The sequence below is a fragment of the Apodemus sylvaticus genome, chromosome 8 (genome assembly GCF_947179515.1).
Source record: "Apodemus sylvaticus chromosome 8, mApoSyl1.1, whole genome shotgun sequence".
NCBI classification, from domain to species: domain Eukaryota; kingdom Metazoa; phylum Chordata; class Mammalia; order Rodentia; family Muridae; genus Apodemus; species Apodemus sylvaticus.
In genome coordinates, this window is record NC_067479.1 from 85,808,041 (window position 1) to 85,823,486 (window position 15,446).

The 15,446-nt window shown below is 43.8% G+C and overlaps 1 protein-coding gene across 2 annotated transcripts in view; it reads left to right on the top strand.

Moving 5' to 3' along the window:
- Samd8 (sterile alpha motif domain containing 8) overlaps positions 1-6,155 on the top strand; it is a 50,634-nt gene extending 44,479 nt beyond the window's left edge. For both annotated transcript variants that reach the window (XM_052189872.1, XM_052189873.1), the window contains exons 5-6: positions 995-1,145; positions 1,527-6,155. In XM_052189872.1, coding sequence (XP_052045832.1) covers positions 995-1,145; positions 1,527-1,831 — 456 coding nt within the window. In that variant the 3' untranslated portion in view covers positions 1,832-6,155. The remainder of the gene's footprint in view (positions 1-994; positions 1,146-1,526) is intronic.
- The last annotated feature ends 9,291 nt before the right edge of the window (positions 6,156-15,446 follow it).

Genomic DNA, 15,446 nt, shown 5'->3' on the forward strand with positions numbered 1-15,446 from the left:
CCATCCCAGGGGCAGCTTATAAAGGCAAGAAACCGGAAAAGCTCATACATAGGTGCAGGAGGGGCTGCTGGGTAGTTGGTTTGGGTCCAAGCTTATTGTGACAAAGTAAACAAAGGAGTTCTAACTGACCTCTATTGTGATTGGTTTCCAAGAGCGTCAAAGCACAGAATGTAATAGAATATGCAATCAGTTCAGGAATCAGAAAGGGTCCTAGTAACAGCACATGAGAAAGTTTCCTTACAGCGTTAGTAACAGCACAAAATGGCTGGCTAGACAGGTGAACATTAACATTTTACCTAGCCCTTAACATTGGGGATGTTCATATTTTACAGTGACTGTTTGAAGCAGGGTTCTTCTGGGTAGCTGGTGGCTATTTTGGAACTTGCTCTATACATCAGGTTGGCTTTGATGCCTCTGCCTCCCAAGTGCTTGGATTAAAGGGGTGCACCACCACTGCCTGGCTATTTGTTTTAAGATAAAATTTCGTGTAACCTGGGCTGACCTCTGTAACCAAGGCTACCCTTGGACTCCTGCTCCTCCTGCATCTGACTCTGAAGCGGTGGGATTCTGAACATGTGCCATCATTCTTGACATTGACCTTTGCACTTTTGCTTTTGTTACTATCTTGAGATGAGGTCTCTCTGTGCAGCCCTGGTTGTCCTGGTTGTCGATATGTAGACCAGAATGGCCTCAAGCTCACAGAGATGGATGTACTGTCCTCTGCCTGAAATGTTTGTATATGAACATATGTTATATGCCTGCCTTGACCTTTTTAAAGGAGTTTGAATCACAATGATTTCATGTAATTAGCATCTTCTGAGTACAGTTGAGCTTTGGCCATTCTCTGGGCCCACTGTGAGTTAGCTGAGGTAGACTGCCTTTACCCAGATGCGCTCAGTTCTGAATCATTCCTCATGGATTGCCTGGAATGGATTTGGGGAAGCTATGAACCTCACTAAGCATTTGAGGAACTAACTCACAGCTTTTTTCACAGATATATGGAAGTGTGTGGGAGAAACTACGTCGGGCATTTGCCATTTGGAGCGGCTTTGGTATGACTCTGACTGGCGTCCACACTTGTGGAGATTACATGTTCAGTGGCCACACAGTTGTTCTAACCATGCTGAATTTCTTTGTCACAGAGTGTAAGTATGTCTTTAATGCTTCTATGCATATTAGACAGCTTGTTGGCAGAGGAGGAACTGGGAGGAGGTAAGAAAGACCAGGCAGCTCGGGTGGAATACACCTCAGTCACCAGAGTGCTTGCCTGCCACGCGGGAAGCCCAGGTTTGATCCCAGCACCACAGAAAGCCAGGTGTGATGGCAGGTGCCTGTGGGTCCTAGTTCAGGTTCACCCTCAGCTACTTATCCAAGTCAGGGCAGCCTGGGCTATATGAGACAGTTGAAATAAAAGGGGCAGGGCAGAGGTTCAGGGAGCAGAAGCTTATAGCCTACCCTGAGAAACCTGTGGCTAGAAAGCATGGGAGGAAATGTGTTATTAAATGGTCCTTCTGTCCTTTTCCTAGATACACCAAGAAGCTGGAATTTCTTGCACACTCTATCCTGGGTTCTCAACCTCTTTGGAATCTTCTTCATCTTGGCTGCCCATGAACATTATTCCATTGATGTGTTTATTGCCTTTTATATCACAACAAGACTCTTTTTGTACTACCATACTCTGGCTAACACCAGAGCATATCATCAGAGTAGGAGAGCTAGAATTTGGTTTCCTATGTTTTCTTTCTTTGAATGCAATGTTAATGGCACAGTACCTAATGAATATTGTTGGCCATTTTCTAAACCAGCAATAATGAAAAGACTAATTGGATGAAGATTCTCTCTGTGTAATGAGTTTGTTGTTAAATATACAGTAGTTAATGGAATGAAAATGAATACCGTTGCTTTGTCCAAGGCTCCTGGATATGTTGCATTTGCCTTCTGTGTTGACAGGTTTCCCGTTGTGAGAAAGGCCATGACTATAAAACTCAAAAAAGAGCACACAAGACTCCTTATCTAGCTGTTTGAATGGAGAGGTCGAGGAGAGAGTTTCCGCCCCTAACTGTAGGAAGGCCCAGTGTGTGGGTGATGTCAGGCCGTTACCTGTGCATGTTGAGTGTTTGCTCACTGATCAAGCACATCAGCTTGGGCTGGTTGAAGAATTTTTACTGATTTCCAGTAGGACTCAAGTCAAGAAATATTTTTTGAAGCCGGCTTTCCTTACCTAGTGAGCCATTCTCACGTGTTCATGAACTAAATCTGTGTCTGTCTGCAAAATGAGTGTCTTACTGGTAAATATGTTTTACCTTTTGAGCCATTTTAAAGAAAAACACATTGAACACAGCAGCTTTTGTGAAACAAAAGAATGCAAGGGGCAGCGTGTGAGGTGACACGCCGGTTGGGTGCCACTGGCCTTCCCGCTAGTGCAGGTCCGGGGTTAGTTGCTGTTCCTGATCTGTTTGAAAACTTCCACAGTGTGAACAACAGAAAGGATTCCTGAGGGAAACGGCTGTGTTCCTAATAGTAAAGAGGTGTCATTGTAGTGTTGTAAGTATCCTGACTAAATACTTGTAACTGTTAGTTAGGCAGATGACAGCCCAATAGAATGAATGCTTTTTTAATAATGTGACTTAAGTGAGACAAATGAGTGTCTTACCTGATGTTAAAGTTCTTAAGTCAGTGAGTGAATGTGCATGCAAAGAAAAAAAACAAAGAGAACAAAACAAAAAATAACAAGTTGTAGGCATAGTGTTAACTCTCTGGGGATTTCCTCTTTTTGTTTTTTTTTTGTTTTTTTTTTCCTGAAAGTTCTCATTCCTGACCATTGAAAGTAAACACAGTCTGAGACATACTTGGACAGAAAGAAGCTTCTTACTTTTTATTTAAAAAAAATAATTATATACATACATTCTTTCTATAGTCTTAATTTGGCAGTTAAAACTAAATATTTTAGCTGCTGTTTACATTAGAAAATTACCTTCAGTAATTACTGTCACCTCTCTGATACCATTTGTCACTTTATTTTCTATTGGTTGTACATAACAGTTTTAACCTTAGCCTGGTTGTAGAATTGGAATACTAATTGTATAGTTTTTACGTTCCATTTTAAAACAAGGACTCTCAAGAGCTGCAGGCACACTGCAGTCACAAGTAGACCACAGACGGTGTTTATTCCTTCTCCGTCTGGGCAAAATGGCCATTTTTGCAGTTGGAGTCATAGTCCCACCCTCTCGGAAGCCACCTGAGTGAATTAGGCAGGAAGGGGATATTAGACAAACCGGTCTCAGCCTGTGCTGAACGACCCTGCATGGAGTAATGCTGGGGACACCACTCATTTCTCACCTGAGATGGGATGTAAAAGCAACTCAAATTCAATTATGTTTTTAAATCTTGTACTTCAAAATACTTGCAGTATTTTAAATTATTGATTCTGTTACAAGCCAGGATCAAAAACGCCAATATCTCATCTAAAGAAACTGCGTAATCATGGAGAGAAGGTTTGCCATGCTTGTTTGAGTAGTTTGACTTAGGGTCAAGGGATTATTACTGCCACCCGGTCTTATTACCTCCCCACTCCCTACATAGCAGGATCCAATTTACCTGAGGTGCGGGGGAGACAGTGTTGGCTTTTGGGAAAATGTTCCAAAAACATGTGTCTACGTTAGTTTTTAAATGCTAACCATATTAATGGTAAATATCTTAACATCAGGATTCTCTCCTCCATATGGATCCTATTGTAGAACAGAACAGGACAACAGGTGCAGCTAGCTTTGCTCTTGCAGAGCTATTGGCGGTCAGCGTGCCTGACAGCAGCCTGCAGTACAGATGAGGGGCCTTGGTTCGCTCCTGTTTGTTTTGAGGAGAAAGGTAAGCTAGATGTATAACCTAGTAGCTATGACAAGACAGTGTTTACAGAGCTAATCCTCTTCAACTCTCAGAACTGAGACATTATTTTTCAGTTTTTGTTTTCACACCTCTTTTCTTATTAAAACCTAACCATAATGAAGATAGGGTTTATGTTTACATTTTGGGTATAATGTAGCTGTGTGCAGAGGCTCCATGCTTTCGAACCCTGTATTTGATTGTACAGTCGCGTGAGGCTTTTATCTTTGGCAGCTTAGTATACAAGCAAGAAAAGGTTTTGAGTTCTTGGGGATGCAAAGGATGGATTACCTACATTCTAAGAACAGTGTCCCTGCCTCCCTGTGTGCTAAACCTGGGCCTGTGTGTGTGCCAGGCAGGTGCTCTGTTTTTACAGGGCCAGACAGTCTTGTGGAAAGGTAGACAAACTTGCTGGCAGGAAGGGAATGAGCTTGCATGGAATGTAAACTTACTCTCACCACATACTTTTGGCAGAAACCTTTGTGTTGCAGTTTCCAACAAGGCTGTCCTCCCGTTCTCACTGGCCAGAATTGCTGTGGCAAAAGTACCTGTTGTATAAAGCCTCATCTTAGAACCAGACAGTTTAATAAATATGGCCTATAACCAAGAAAAAATGCTTCCAGTGGCATGACGCTGGCGCTGTAAGTGGCGATCAGTCCCTTCTACCTGCCTGTCATGACTGAGAATTCCAGTAGTTTATAAGTAGGGAGCAGAGGCTGAATCCTTCTGTAGCAGAGAGGAAGTAGCTTTTAGGGACATTGTGTCTTGGGGGTGGGTTTGTTTTGTTTTGTTTTGTTTTGTTTTGTTTTGTTTTGTTTTGTTGGAGACAGGGTTTCTCAAACTCAGGGATCCACCTGTCTTTGCCTCCCATGCTGGGATTAAAGGTGTACACCACCACACCCACCTTTTTGTAAAACTAAATTCATATAAATCCAGATTCATGGCAAAAATGTATCTTCTTTATATTCAGCAAAAAGCAATTTTATCATTGAAAGATTCTAGATCCAAAATGCTTAGCAATGTTTACAATATTTTTGACTTAAACTCTCTGATTTAGTACACTTAATTATTTGATAGTCTTTTGTGGCTAGAAATCCCATAGCAAAAGCCCTCTCAGGTTGACAGATGTGGGAGACAAGAAAGATCTTTAAAAATAGTTCACTTGCTTTTCTTCATACTGTGTGAAAGTCACCAATGTATGTCAGGGGGCTTGTTTGTTTGATTTTTGGTGTTCTTTTGGTTTGGTTTGGTTTGGTTTTCTTGTTTTTTGTTTTTGTCATTGTTGTTTTTGGTTGTTGTTGTGGTTGGTTGTGGAGTTTTTTTGTTTGTTTTTTGTTTGTTTGTTTTGTCTTTTTGAGACAGGATTTGTCTGTATAGTGCTGGCTGTCCTAGAACTCCCAACATGTCGGTTTTAATGGCAACTTTAAGTGGCAGTTTGTGTTTATTAGAAAGTGAGCTTAGCCCCAGTCACCCTGCACCTCTGTAGCCGAGGATTAAAGAACCATCCGAGATGACTCAGGTGACCGGATGGGAAGAGAGAGGGTTTGTTTGTTTCTTCTCCTTAAGAATAGCTTTAAATGTATAAAATTATTGTAAAAGTAGGTGTTGGTTTTACGCCTGTAAATTCACTGGCACTAATCTCACATAACTAATATGATGAATTACTGTACGAAGTTCAGTATAAATGTCTGGGCTCTAAGCTATTTCTCCAGCCACACTGAGTTGTTTTTGAGGGTACATTCTACTCTGTTAATAAAAGGACCTATTCTGTGGTCCTGGCAGAAAGAAGCTTTGTGCTTTGTTGGAAGGAATGTTCTGTTGTTGGTTTTTTTCCATTGTTACTTCACATCTCTTTTAATCTGAACTACTGGATTGTCTGAAGAACTAAACCGAGCCTGTTGTTATTAACATCTTTAAAATGTTTAATTTTAATAATTTTTCATTGAATCCATGGATTGTTAGGATAATGAAATATTTCTGATATGGAACAAAGGAAATGAAACTGGTACTCAATGGGGAAGCTGGTTGCTTGGACCTAACCAGGCATGCTCAGTTTGGAGAGTTCTACCTACAGGTCTCCCTGCCCACAGAGAAACTAGTGTTACTTGAAGATATGAACGTTCCTGTGGTAGCCATACCTGAAGCACAGTATTGTACATAATAAGTAAATACCTGATTCTAAATTAAATTCAGAGTTAACTAATATATATTATTTTATAACTTTGTTGTATTAAAACGTTTTAAACACTAAAAAATAAAACATTTGAAAGTTGAAATGTGACTTCTTATTTAAATATCCTTGCACTATAGCCATAGTGTGTCCTCACTGTTTGAGACAGCCTTGCTGCGTAGTGCCGTCTGGTCTCAAGCTTCTTTCTGCGTACTTCCTGCTTTGACTTGCTGTTCGCCTGCATCAGCCTCCTAGGGTCAGACTCTCAGGGTCAGTGCATTAGGGGGTTTGGGTTTTTCCCAAATGGTTAAACACTGCAGCTTTAGGAGGAAGGAAGGAAGGAAGGAAGGAAGGAAGGAAGGAAGGAAGGAAGGAAGGAAGGAAGGAAGGAAGGAAGGAAGGAAGGACGAACTTAACTTGCATTTCCCAGTATACACATGGAGGTGAGTCTGAGAAGCTGGTCACTATTGTGTCTCGGGTTGAGCCTGGGCTGTCAGGTTGGTGGTGCCTGTGCATTTACCTGTTGTGTGTTTACCTACAAATACTGCCTAGGTGACTGCTGCATAGCAACTTTAAAGCTGCGGGGTGTGGCATGTGGCATTTACTAACTCCCGGTCTGCTTCACACAGTAGGAAGCTGGGCCGAGGAGATGCTGAGAGTACTTGCCTAGCACTTGTGAGGCCTTGGTCTGATTGTCAGCACACAAAAAAACACAGACACTTGAAAAATGGAGATAAGAAGATTAGAATTCAAGGTCTGCTTCTGCTACACAGCTGCGGAGCAAGTTGGAGGTCAGCCAGAGCTTTGTGAGACCCAGATCTTAAATACAAGGTGCACACTTACCCAGTACTTCAGAGGTGGTGGTAAGAGGAGCACAGTCATCCTCAGTTAGGTATCAGTGTCAAGGCCAGCCTGGAATACTTGATCCTTTCTTCTCCGTGCACCACACCTCAAAAGGGTCTCACTGTGTAGTCTTCTTAGTGGACCTAGAACCAGAGAGCTCCATCTGCCTCTGTCTCCCAGTGCTGGGATCAAAGGCCGCACCACCATACCCCCTAAGACCCTTTCTCTTTTTTTGTTTGTTTGTTTGTTGTTTTGTTTATTTATCAAGACAGGGTTTCTCTGTGTAGCCCTGGCTGTCCTGGAACTCACTCTGTAGACCAGGCTGGCCTCGAACTCAGAAATCCGCCTGCCTCTGCTTCCCAGAGTGCTGGGATTACTGGTGTGTGCAAGTTGTCCTGTGCCCGGCACATGTATGCCTTGGCATGTGTGCTCCTCTGCTAACACCCCCCCACACACACACACACACGATTTTTAAAAAACTCAAAATGAGATTTGCTTGTATGTGGCAGGGAGCAGTCCTCAGAATTTGTATTTATTACGAGTGGAAGCACCGGGAGGCTCCACTGCTAACAGGGAAGTTAGTGCTACTGTGAGTAGTTCTATAACCGCATCTCCAGACCTATGTTAGTTCTTAATGGAGAGGTATCGTGAAAAGTCCTCAGCCTCTGTGCTGGGGTCGGTGTGGTGCTGAACCAGAGTCCAGGCAGCCATCCTTTTTTGTTATGCTACTTACCTGCCGTTTTAAAAATAGGATCGGGGGTGGGGGGGGGTGGGGGGGTGGGGTGGAGGGGGGATGGCTCAGTGGTTAAGAGCACTAACTGCTCTTCCAAAGGTCCTGAGTTCAAATCCCAGCAACCACATGGTGGCTCACAACCATCCTTAATGAGGTCTGATGCCCTCTTCTGGTGTGTCTGAAATAGCTAAATATAACAATAAATAAATCTTTGGGCCGGAGCAAGCAGGGACTGATCAAGCAAGGTTAACCGGAGTGAGCAGAGGTCCTGAGTTCAATTCCCAGCAACCACATGAAGGCTCACAACCATCTGTACAGCTACAGTGTACTCATAGACATAAAATAAATAAATCTTTTTAAAAAATTAGATGAGGCAGGCAGGTTGCAGGAATCAAAGTAAAATACAGCATAAACCAGAGGGTTAACGAAGGCTGGGAGCCAGGAAGACAATTGTTGAGCCAACCGAAGTGCTTGGTTGATCAAAGTCTCAAGAGCCTGTCTAAACAGAATGTTTTTGAGGGTATTCACATTGGTCTCAACATTTGAATCATTTACATAAACATACATTTTTTTCTCGATAATGTGCAAGTCCCCTGTGTTTAGCAGTCATTAGATCTGGTACTCTCCTATTTTGGAGCATGACCCTGGCATGACCCACTGGAGGGACCCAGGCTGTCATCTGTGGATGCCATTGCCTGATTAAGCTTGTCTCAAATGTCTCCACTCAGCTGGTGTGTCTGGATGAAGGTAGCTGTTATGGCCAGGCATAAGGAAGATGGCGGGTCCTATTCCTTCCAGCAAAAGAAGGAACATCTATTGTCTCCAGCCTGCAGCAGTAGCATTGCCTTTCTTTTCACATAGAGATAAGCCTGTGGGATAGCTACAGTAGGGATACAGACCAAAAGAGGAGAGGGTGTAATGCATGTGTGAAGCTGTGAACAGTTTGATTGGCAGCCCGTAGGTGGTCCTTTGGTTTAGGCCTAGGAGAAAGGCAAGGAGGTATGTGTTACAGGAACCTTAATCCTGGTCTGGCATCCTTTAAATGGAAAGTCACCCGTGTTACAGTAAGGAAAGCAGAGGGAAGGCCTCGGGGGTCATTTATGTCATCTGCTGGGGGTGACTGAGAAAGGAATGCCATGTTAATTACATATCTGGAATAGGCAGTAAGAGTTTATAAAAAAAGCTGGCTGAAGTAGACGATCTTATTTTTATTAATTGAAGATTAAATAGTCGGGCGGTGGTGGCGCATGCCTGTAATCCCAGCACTCTGGGAGGCAGAGGCAGGCGGATTTCTGAGATCGAGGCCAGCCTGATCTACTGTGAGTTCCAGGACAGCCAGAGTTATACAGAGAAACCCTGTCTCGAAAAAACCAAATCCAAAAAACAAAAGAGGAGGAGGAGGAAGAAGAAGATTAAATAATAGTCATTGAAGTAGACTGTTCAAGCTGAGAAGGGTAGATCCAAGACGATTCTCTGGAGTTTAAAGGAATTTTAAAAGATAAATTTTAGATATGTCATTGTTTGCAATCTGTAAACAGTTTTGGGTTAAAAACATAAACATTCTTTCATTCCTGTTATTTGGGAAAAACAAGCATTTAAGCAAATTTTAAGCAAAGAAGCATGAAAATTTTAAGTTTTGTGTGGACTGTGCCATTTTAGCCATGCCATGTCAAAGTGTAGCTGTGAAACCCCACCCACCACGCCTAGGCCTCATAGCTCTTTGCTGGCTAGCAGACACAATCCGCCCCAAGGATTCAGCTGGGGCATTCATCTGGCTGGGCCAACAGTCTGGTAGGTCCTTTCCATCTAGACGTCTGGCCTGGCCCACCCCACTGCTGCTGGCTGCCAGCATGTCTGTGCCCCCAGGCAGAGCGCTCTTCCTGCGTATGCATCCCAGTTGTGCATTGCTCCCTGGCCATGTGCCACCATGGCCCTGACCGATGGCAGCAGGAGGGGTGCAGAAGGGGTGGGCAGAGACAAGCTGCCTGCCCTCAAGAGTGTGGAGGCTTGGGCCTTTGGGCTGATGCCAAAGGACAGGACATAGCCACCCAGGGATTGGGGGGGTCTCACCTTTTTTCCCCCTCAAACCAGAGGTCCTGTTGGCCCCACGTTGGGCACCAGCTGTGGTAGACCTGTGCTTCCTCTAGCTGTGCCCACGTTGGGCACCAGCTGTAGTAAGTAAGCATGTATGCTTCCTCAGGGTGTCCAGACACTCCACCATGCTTGAAAGATGGAACAGTTCAGATCAGGTAGGGTCTGCAAGATCCCCTTCTGGCTGTGAGTGAGTGCTGGGGTTGAGGGTGGGGCTTCTCCAAGGATTTTAATGAAACAACTCTCATAGACAATCTTTAGTGAAACAGCTGATTCGGGGTGAACAAAGGCTATATATGAGCTTTAGAGAGTGAGAAGGAGTCTTTTCAGGGTCAATGTAAATCCTTGGCTAGAGTTTAAAGTACTGTAAATGCCTAATTTGTATGGAAAGGCATTCCAGGAGTCCCAAGTTCTTACTGGGCAGATTCTTATCACCAAAGAGGGGTTGGACTTGTAGGTTTGCCAAAGACTATGTGACATTCCTCAGAAGATTGGGGCTTGGGCTCCCCAGATCAGGCAGAGAAGAGAATGTCCCCCGCTAAGAAAAGGGAGTCCTCCATTTTGCGTTGGGACTCAGAGGAGCTGTCTGGACATGGTAGACTACAGGCTTAGTAGCCAAGTGCAACAAACAGGAGTATGACATCAAAATGAAAGTTAAAGGTCTGAGTGTACCTCAGTGATACGGGTGCTTGCCTGGTGTTTAAGCCCCCAAGGCTGGTGTGTACAAGGCCCCAAGTTTAAACCCTCGTATCACCAAAAGAGAAATAGGATGATAAGCATGAAGTAGAATTACTATTGCCCTCCCAGAGATATTAGGATAAAGGATGGTGGCTTGGAGGAAGCCCAGTTAGGTGCCTCAGCACTAACCTCAGTTAGGTCCTTTGGACAGGACCAAATGACACCTTTAAGGTCTCTGGTACGGCAGCATGATTTAATTTTTTTAAATATTTATTTATGTATATGAGTACACTGTAGCTGTACAGATGGTTGTGAGCCATCGTGTGGTTGCTGGGAATTGAACTCAGGATCTCTGCTTGCTCCAGCCCTGCTCACTCTTGCCCAAAGATTTACTTATTATTATGTGTAAGTACACTGTAGCTATCTTCAGACACACCAGAAGAGGGTTTCAGATCTCATTGCGGATGGTTATGAGCCACCATGTGGTTGCTGGGATTTGAACTCAGGACCTTCGGAAGAGCAGACAGTGCTCTTAACCACTGAACTTATAAATCTTTATAAATGAATGAATGAATGAATGAATGAATGAATAAGGAAATAAATAAATAAATAAATAAATAAATAAATAAATAAATAAATAAAACATGAACATGAAAGCCAATTGAACCTAGGGCTCCTTGCTCTCTCTCTCTGCTTTTGACCAACGAATGGCCTTATACTCCTGCTGCCGGGCCTTCCCTACCATGATGGACGGTATCTATTGGGACTAACCTAAATAAACCCTTCCTGTGGGTACTTCAATGAGCATTTTGTTATAGCAAAAAGACCAGCAATACAGATATTTTTAAGGAGAGTGTTAAGGATGCATGCATTTATAAAAAGGCAAGTAGTTAATACAGATGTTTTTAGGGAGGGTATTAAGATGCATTTATTCCAGATTAGCTGCTTCAGGCATTTCTGCTTATCTTTATAATTCTTAGAGGAATGAGTTGAGCCCAACCTGTAATAAATATTCAGTTAGTATTAGTATTTAAAGACATTAAAAACCCAGAAAGAACTCAGCTAGTGTAGAATGTTCCTTTGAATGTATAAGGCTTATCTAAAGTCTGTCTCGCTATATAACCTTGGCTGCCCTGGAACTCTATAGACCAGGCTGGCCCCAAACTCACAGAGCTTTGCCAGCCTCTGCCTCCCAAGTGCTAGGATCAAGAGACGTGGCTACCATGCCCAGCTTGGCTTTGTGAATTTTCAATATAACATTTTAAAAATTTAAATTTTCAAGTGCATCTTTAAAAGAGGTTGTGCCATCAAATATAGTGGCTCAAACCTGTAATCATATTTTGAGAGCTGGAGGCAAGAAAATCAGGATCCTGTTCAGTGTCATCCTTGGCTATATAAAGAATCCATGCCAACCTGGGCTACATGAAACCCTGTCTCAAAAAAAAAAGTGTAACTTAAAAAAAATAGAATAGGGGGGCTGGAGAGATGGCTCAGTGGTTAAGAACACTGTCTGCTCTTCCAAAGGTCCCGAGTTCAAATCCCAGCAACCACATGGTGGCTTACAACCATCCATAATGAGATCTGACTCCCTGTTCTGGAGTGTCTGAAGCCAGCTACAGTGTACTTACATATAACGATAAATAAATCTTTAAAAAAAAATAGAATAGGTTATACCAATTAATTCTTTCACTATCAATATGTTTGCCCGTTGACCCATATCATTGCCAAATTAATATGCTCCTTCTCAGTTTTGCCCATCTGATGGGCCACAGGATGTTTGTCTGCTTTGAAGTTTTACTTTGTTTTGAAGTCCTCGGGATACATTGTGCGTTCTGGGAAGTACTCACCCAGTAAGTCCTGTTCCCAGCCCAAGAGTAAGTTATTATTACTGTTCGTTTGTTTTGTTTTTAACTTTAGGGTTTCTTTGTATAGCCCTGGCTGTCCTAGAACTTATAGACCAAGCTGGCCATGAATTCAGAGGTCAGCCTTCCTCTGCCTTCTGAGTGCTGGGATTAAAGGGGTGCTCCACCCTGCTACCCAGCTGCAAGTTTTTAAAATAGTAAAATAAGTAGCAAATGTGGAATGGTTACAACTTCATTGTTATGAAATTTTTCTGAATACATTTCTGACTATCCTGTTTTCATAAATGGTTTGTGACAAAGCTTTATGGTTATTGGAGACAGGCTTTTGCTGTAGAGCCCAGGCCAGCCTTGAGTTCAGACCTTCCTGCCCTAGCTTCCTATTGCTGGAATTAAAGATGTGCACCGCTACACACAGCTGCCTGGGAAAGTCTTAAACTTACTTTTTCCCTCTGAAGTTTCAGTAATATGAAAAGAGTCAGCAATACACAGATTAACAATTACAATGTAGCCATGTGTCTAAGACAGAAGCCACAAACACAGTGTGGGGCACCAAGGGACAAAATGGCTGACCCTCTTGTAGAGTTAAACACATGGTAGGGCCTTGCACTTCTGGGGTGTAAGTGCCAGCCCTTGCTTACTGAGTCAGGATTACCTGATTATGGTCAGTGGGAATGTCATCTATCAGGCATGGGTAGTTGGTGGGGGTCACAGCAAGACTGAGGCTGTGACAAGTTTATTGCAAGCAATCAGACTTTGTATACCCTTATCGGAAACAGAACACAATTGTAGTTTCTGGGATACAATCAGGTTTGCAAGCTATACAGGGTAAACCAAGATTAATATCTAAGACTAACTGTACTATCAAACTTCTATATGCTTTGCTGACTTCTAGGGAACACAGAGAAACTCAGGCTGACTGAATGCTTCCCTGCTTGAGGGAGTGCCCCGGTTTCTCAAGAACTGAAAGTACATAGTGCCCCAGGAGCCAGGGACTCAAAGCCAAAAAGCTCATGACGCATGCCTGTCAAGTCAGATAAGCCGGGCCTCCATGACTCTCCGCACTGGAGAAAGAGGCAGCCCTGAAAGGTTGGGTGCAGAAGTATATAGGAAACAAACTTACCTCCTTATGCAGTGAGGGCTCCTGGGCTGGGTGTCTGGCCTCCAATTTCCTAGAAAAGAGATGGAACTGGGGAGATAGCTTCCTTAGTAGAGTGCTGTCTTACAGGCCCGAGGACCAGAGTTCAATCCCCAGGGCCCACACTGAACATGTTGGCTCTGGTGGTCCATACTTAGAATCCCAGCAGTGGAGACTGGAGTGCGGTACTTTGAGAAATACCACCCGCCATAGACTCGGGCGTTTGAGCACTGGGCCCCAGCTGGTGGTAATTTGGGGGGAGGCTTGTGGGGGTGGACTATTTGAAGGAAGTGTTTCATTGGAGGTGGGCCTTGAGGATTTGAAGAGTTAGCCCCTTTTTGAGTTTGTTCTCTCTGTTTCCTGCTTATGGTTCAAGATGTGAGCTCTCAGCTTGCTGTCCCAGACACCACCCCTGCTTCCTCTGTTCAGCCACCACAGACTCTAGCCTCCCTAAATAAACTCTTCTGTAAGTTGTCCTGATCATGGTGTTTTATCATAGCAACAGAAACAGGAACTAATGCAAAGGGGGGTCCCTGGAGCTTCCTGGCCAGCCAGTGTAGCCTAACTGGTTAGGAAGTCCCAGGCTAATGAGAGACGCTGACTTCAAGAAGGTGGACAGTGTTTCCTGTGTATGACACCTGAGATGGACTCCTGACCCTGACAGGTATGTATACACACACACACACACACACACACACACACACACACACACACTGGAAAGGAGACTGTCAGAAAAGGGCATATCAGAAAAGCGTCTAGGGCTAGAGAGATACCTCAGTGGCTCTTCAGAGAATTCAAGTCCCATAACCGATGTGGCAGCTCACAACAGTCTGTATATAACTCTGATACCCTCTTCTGATTCCCATGGACACCAGGCATGTACATGATGCACAGACATGCATACAAAAAACAAAAACCGAAAAACCCACATCCATAAAACATTGAAAGAAGAAACAGGACAAGCCTCTGCCTGCGTTGGCTGGCTCTCTCTTCACGTCTTAACAACCCAGAGTTATTATTCTTTCTGGAAAGGCCTATTGTCTCTTGGGAGAACCAACTCAGCTTTCCTCCTGGGTAGAATAGCATTAAGATAATGCTATTGTAGATGGGGGAAAGAAAGACCATTCAAAGTGAAGAGACTGTTTCCCCAACGTTACTTACAGCATAATCTTTAATTTAGCCATTCACCCTCATTGAAAATATCTTTTCCAATTATTTTCCCTGACTGCCTGGAAAGACCAAGCCCTATCTAGTCCTAAGGAGAGTTAAAAAGATACAATTGCTTGATCTGTTTTAAAGTTTTAGGAGAACAGTGTTGATACCCATCTATCTCGAGCATCCTTCACTGGCCCTCCATCTTCTGTAAGATTCCAAGGCTATCCTGGATGGAGAACTGCCACCACTGTAGCTGTGTAAGATCAAAGATGGAAGATGTTTGAATGTCAGGCAGCGTGTGATAACTGGTGCTTCGGGGATTAGAAACTGGCGTGCTTGCACTCAACAACCTTATGGTTGCTGTGTGTGAAAGACAGAAGCGTCACTGATACTGTCAACTAGTCACTGCCTCCGGTCCAGCCAGGCTGTCCTGGACACGAGTGAGTCATCGGCCAAGGCCTGGGTGTGACTGCTGACTCGCCCCTGCTTGTCACCATGCCTCAGAGCCAGGAAAGGCATTAAGTAATGGCCACCATGGCCATATGCTCCTCGCTCTGCTGCGTCATAAAACTCAAGTTGTTGCCGCCCCTTCTTTCTAGAAACGTCCAATCTAGAATAGTATACCATGCTTCCTTGCTTTTCAGACTTCATCACACATGCCTAAATCCTGTCCAGTGAGTCCTCTTTATTTCTGCCCTCACCCGTATGTAGTCTCTCACTTGGGGAAGTGTGTTAGAACCTACCCTGTTTAGCTAAGGTGTTCTCTGGTAGTCTTTGTTTGCCAAGTATTGACATTTCAGGTAGCCAGAGTGCTAGGACCAAAAAACAAATAGTAAGCAGGAGCCAGGTGTGTCATGGCACACACCTGACATCCCAGGACTTAGGAGGCACAGGCCGAGA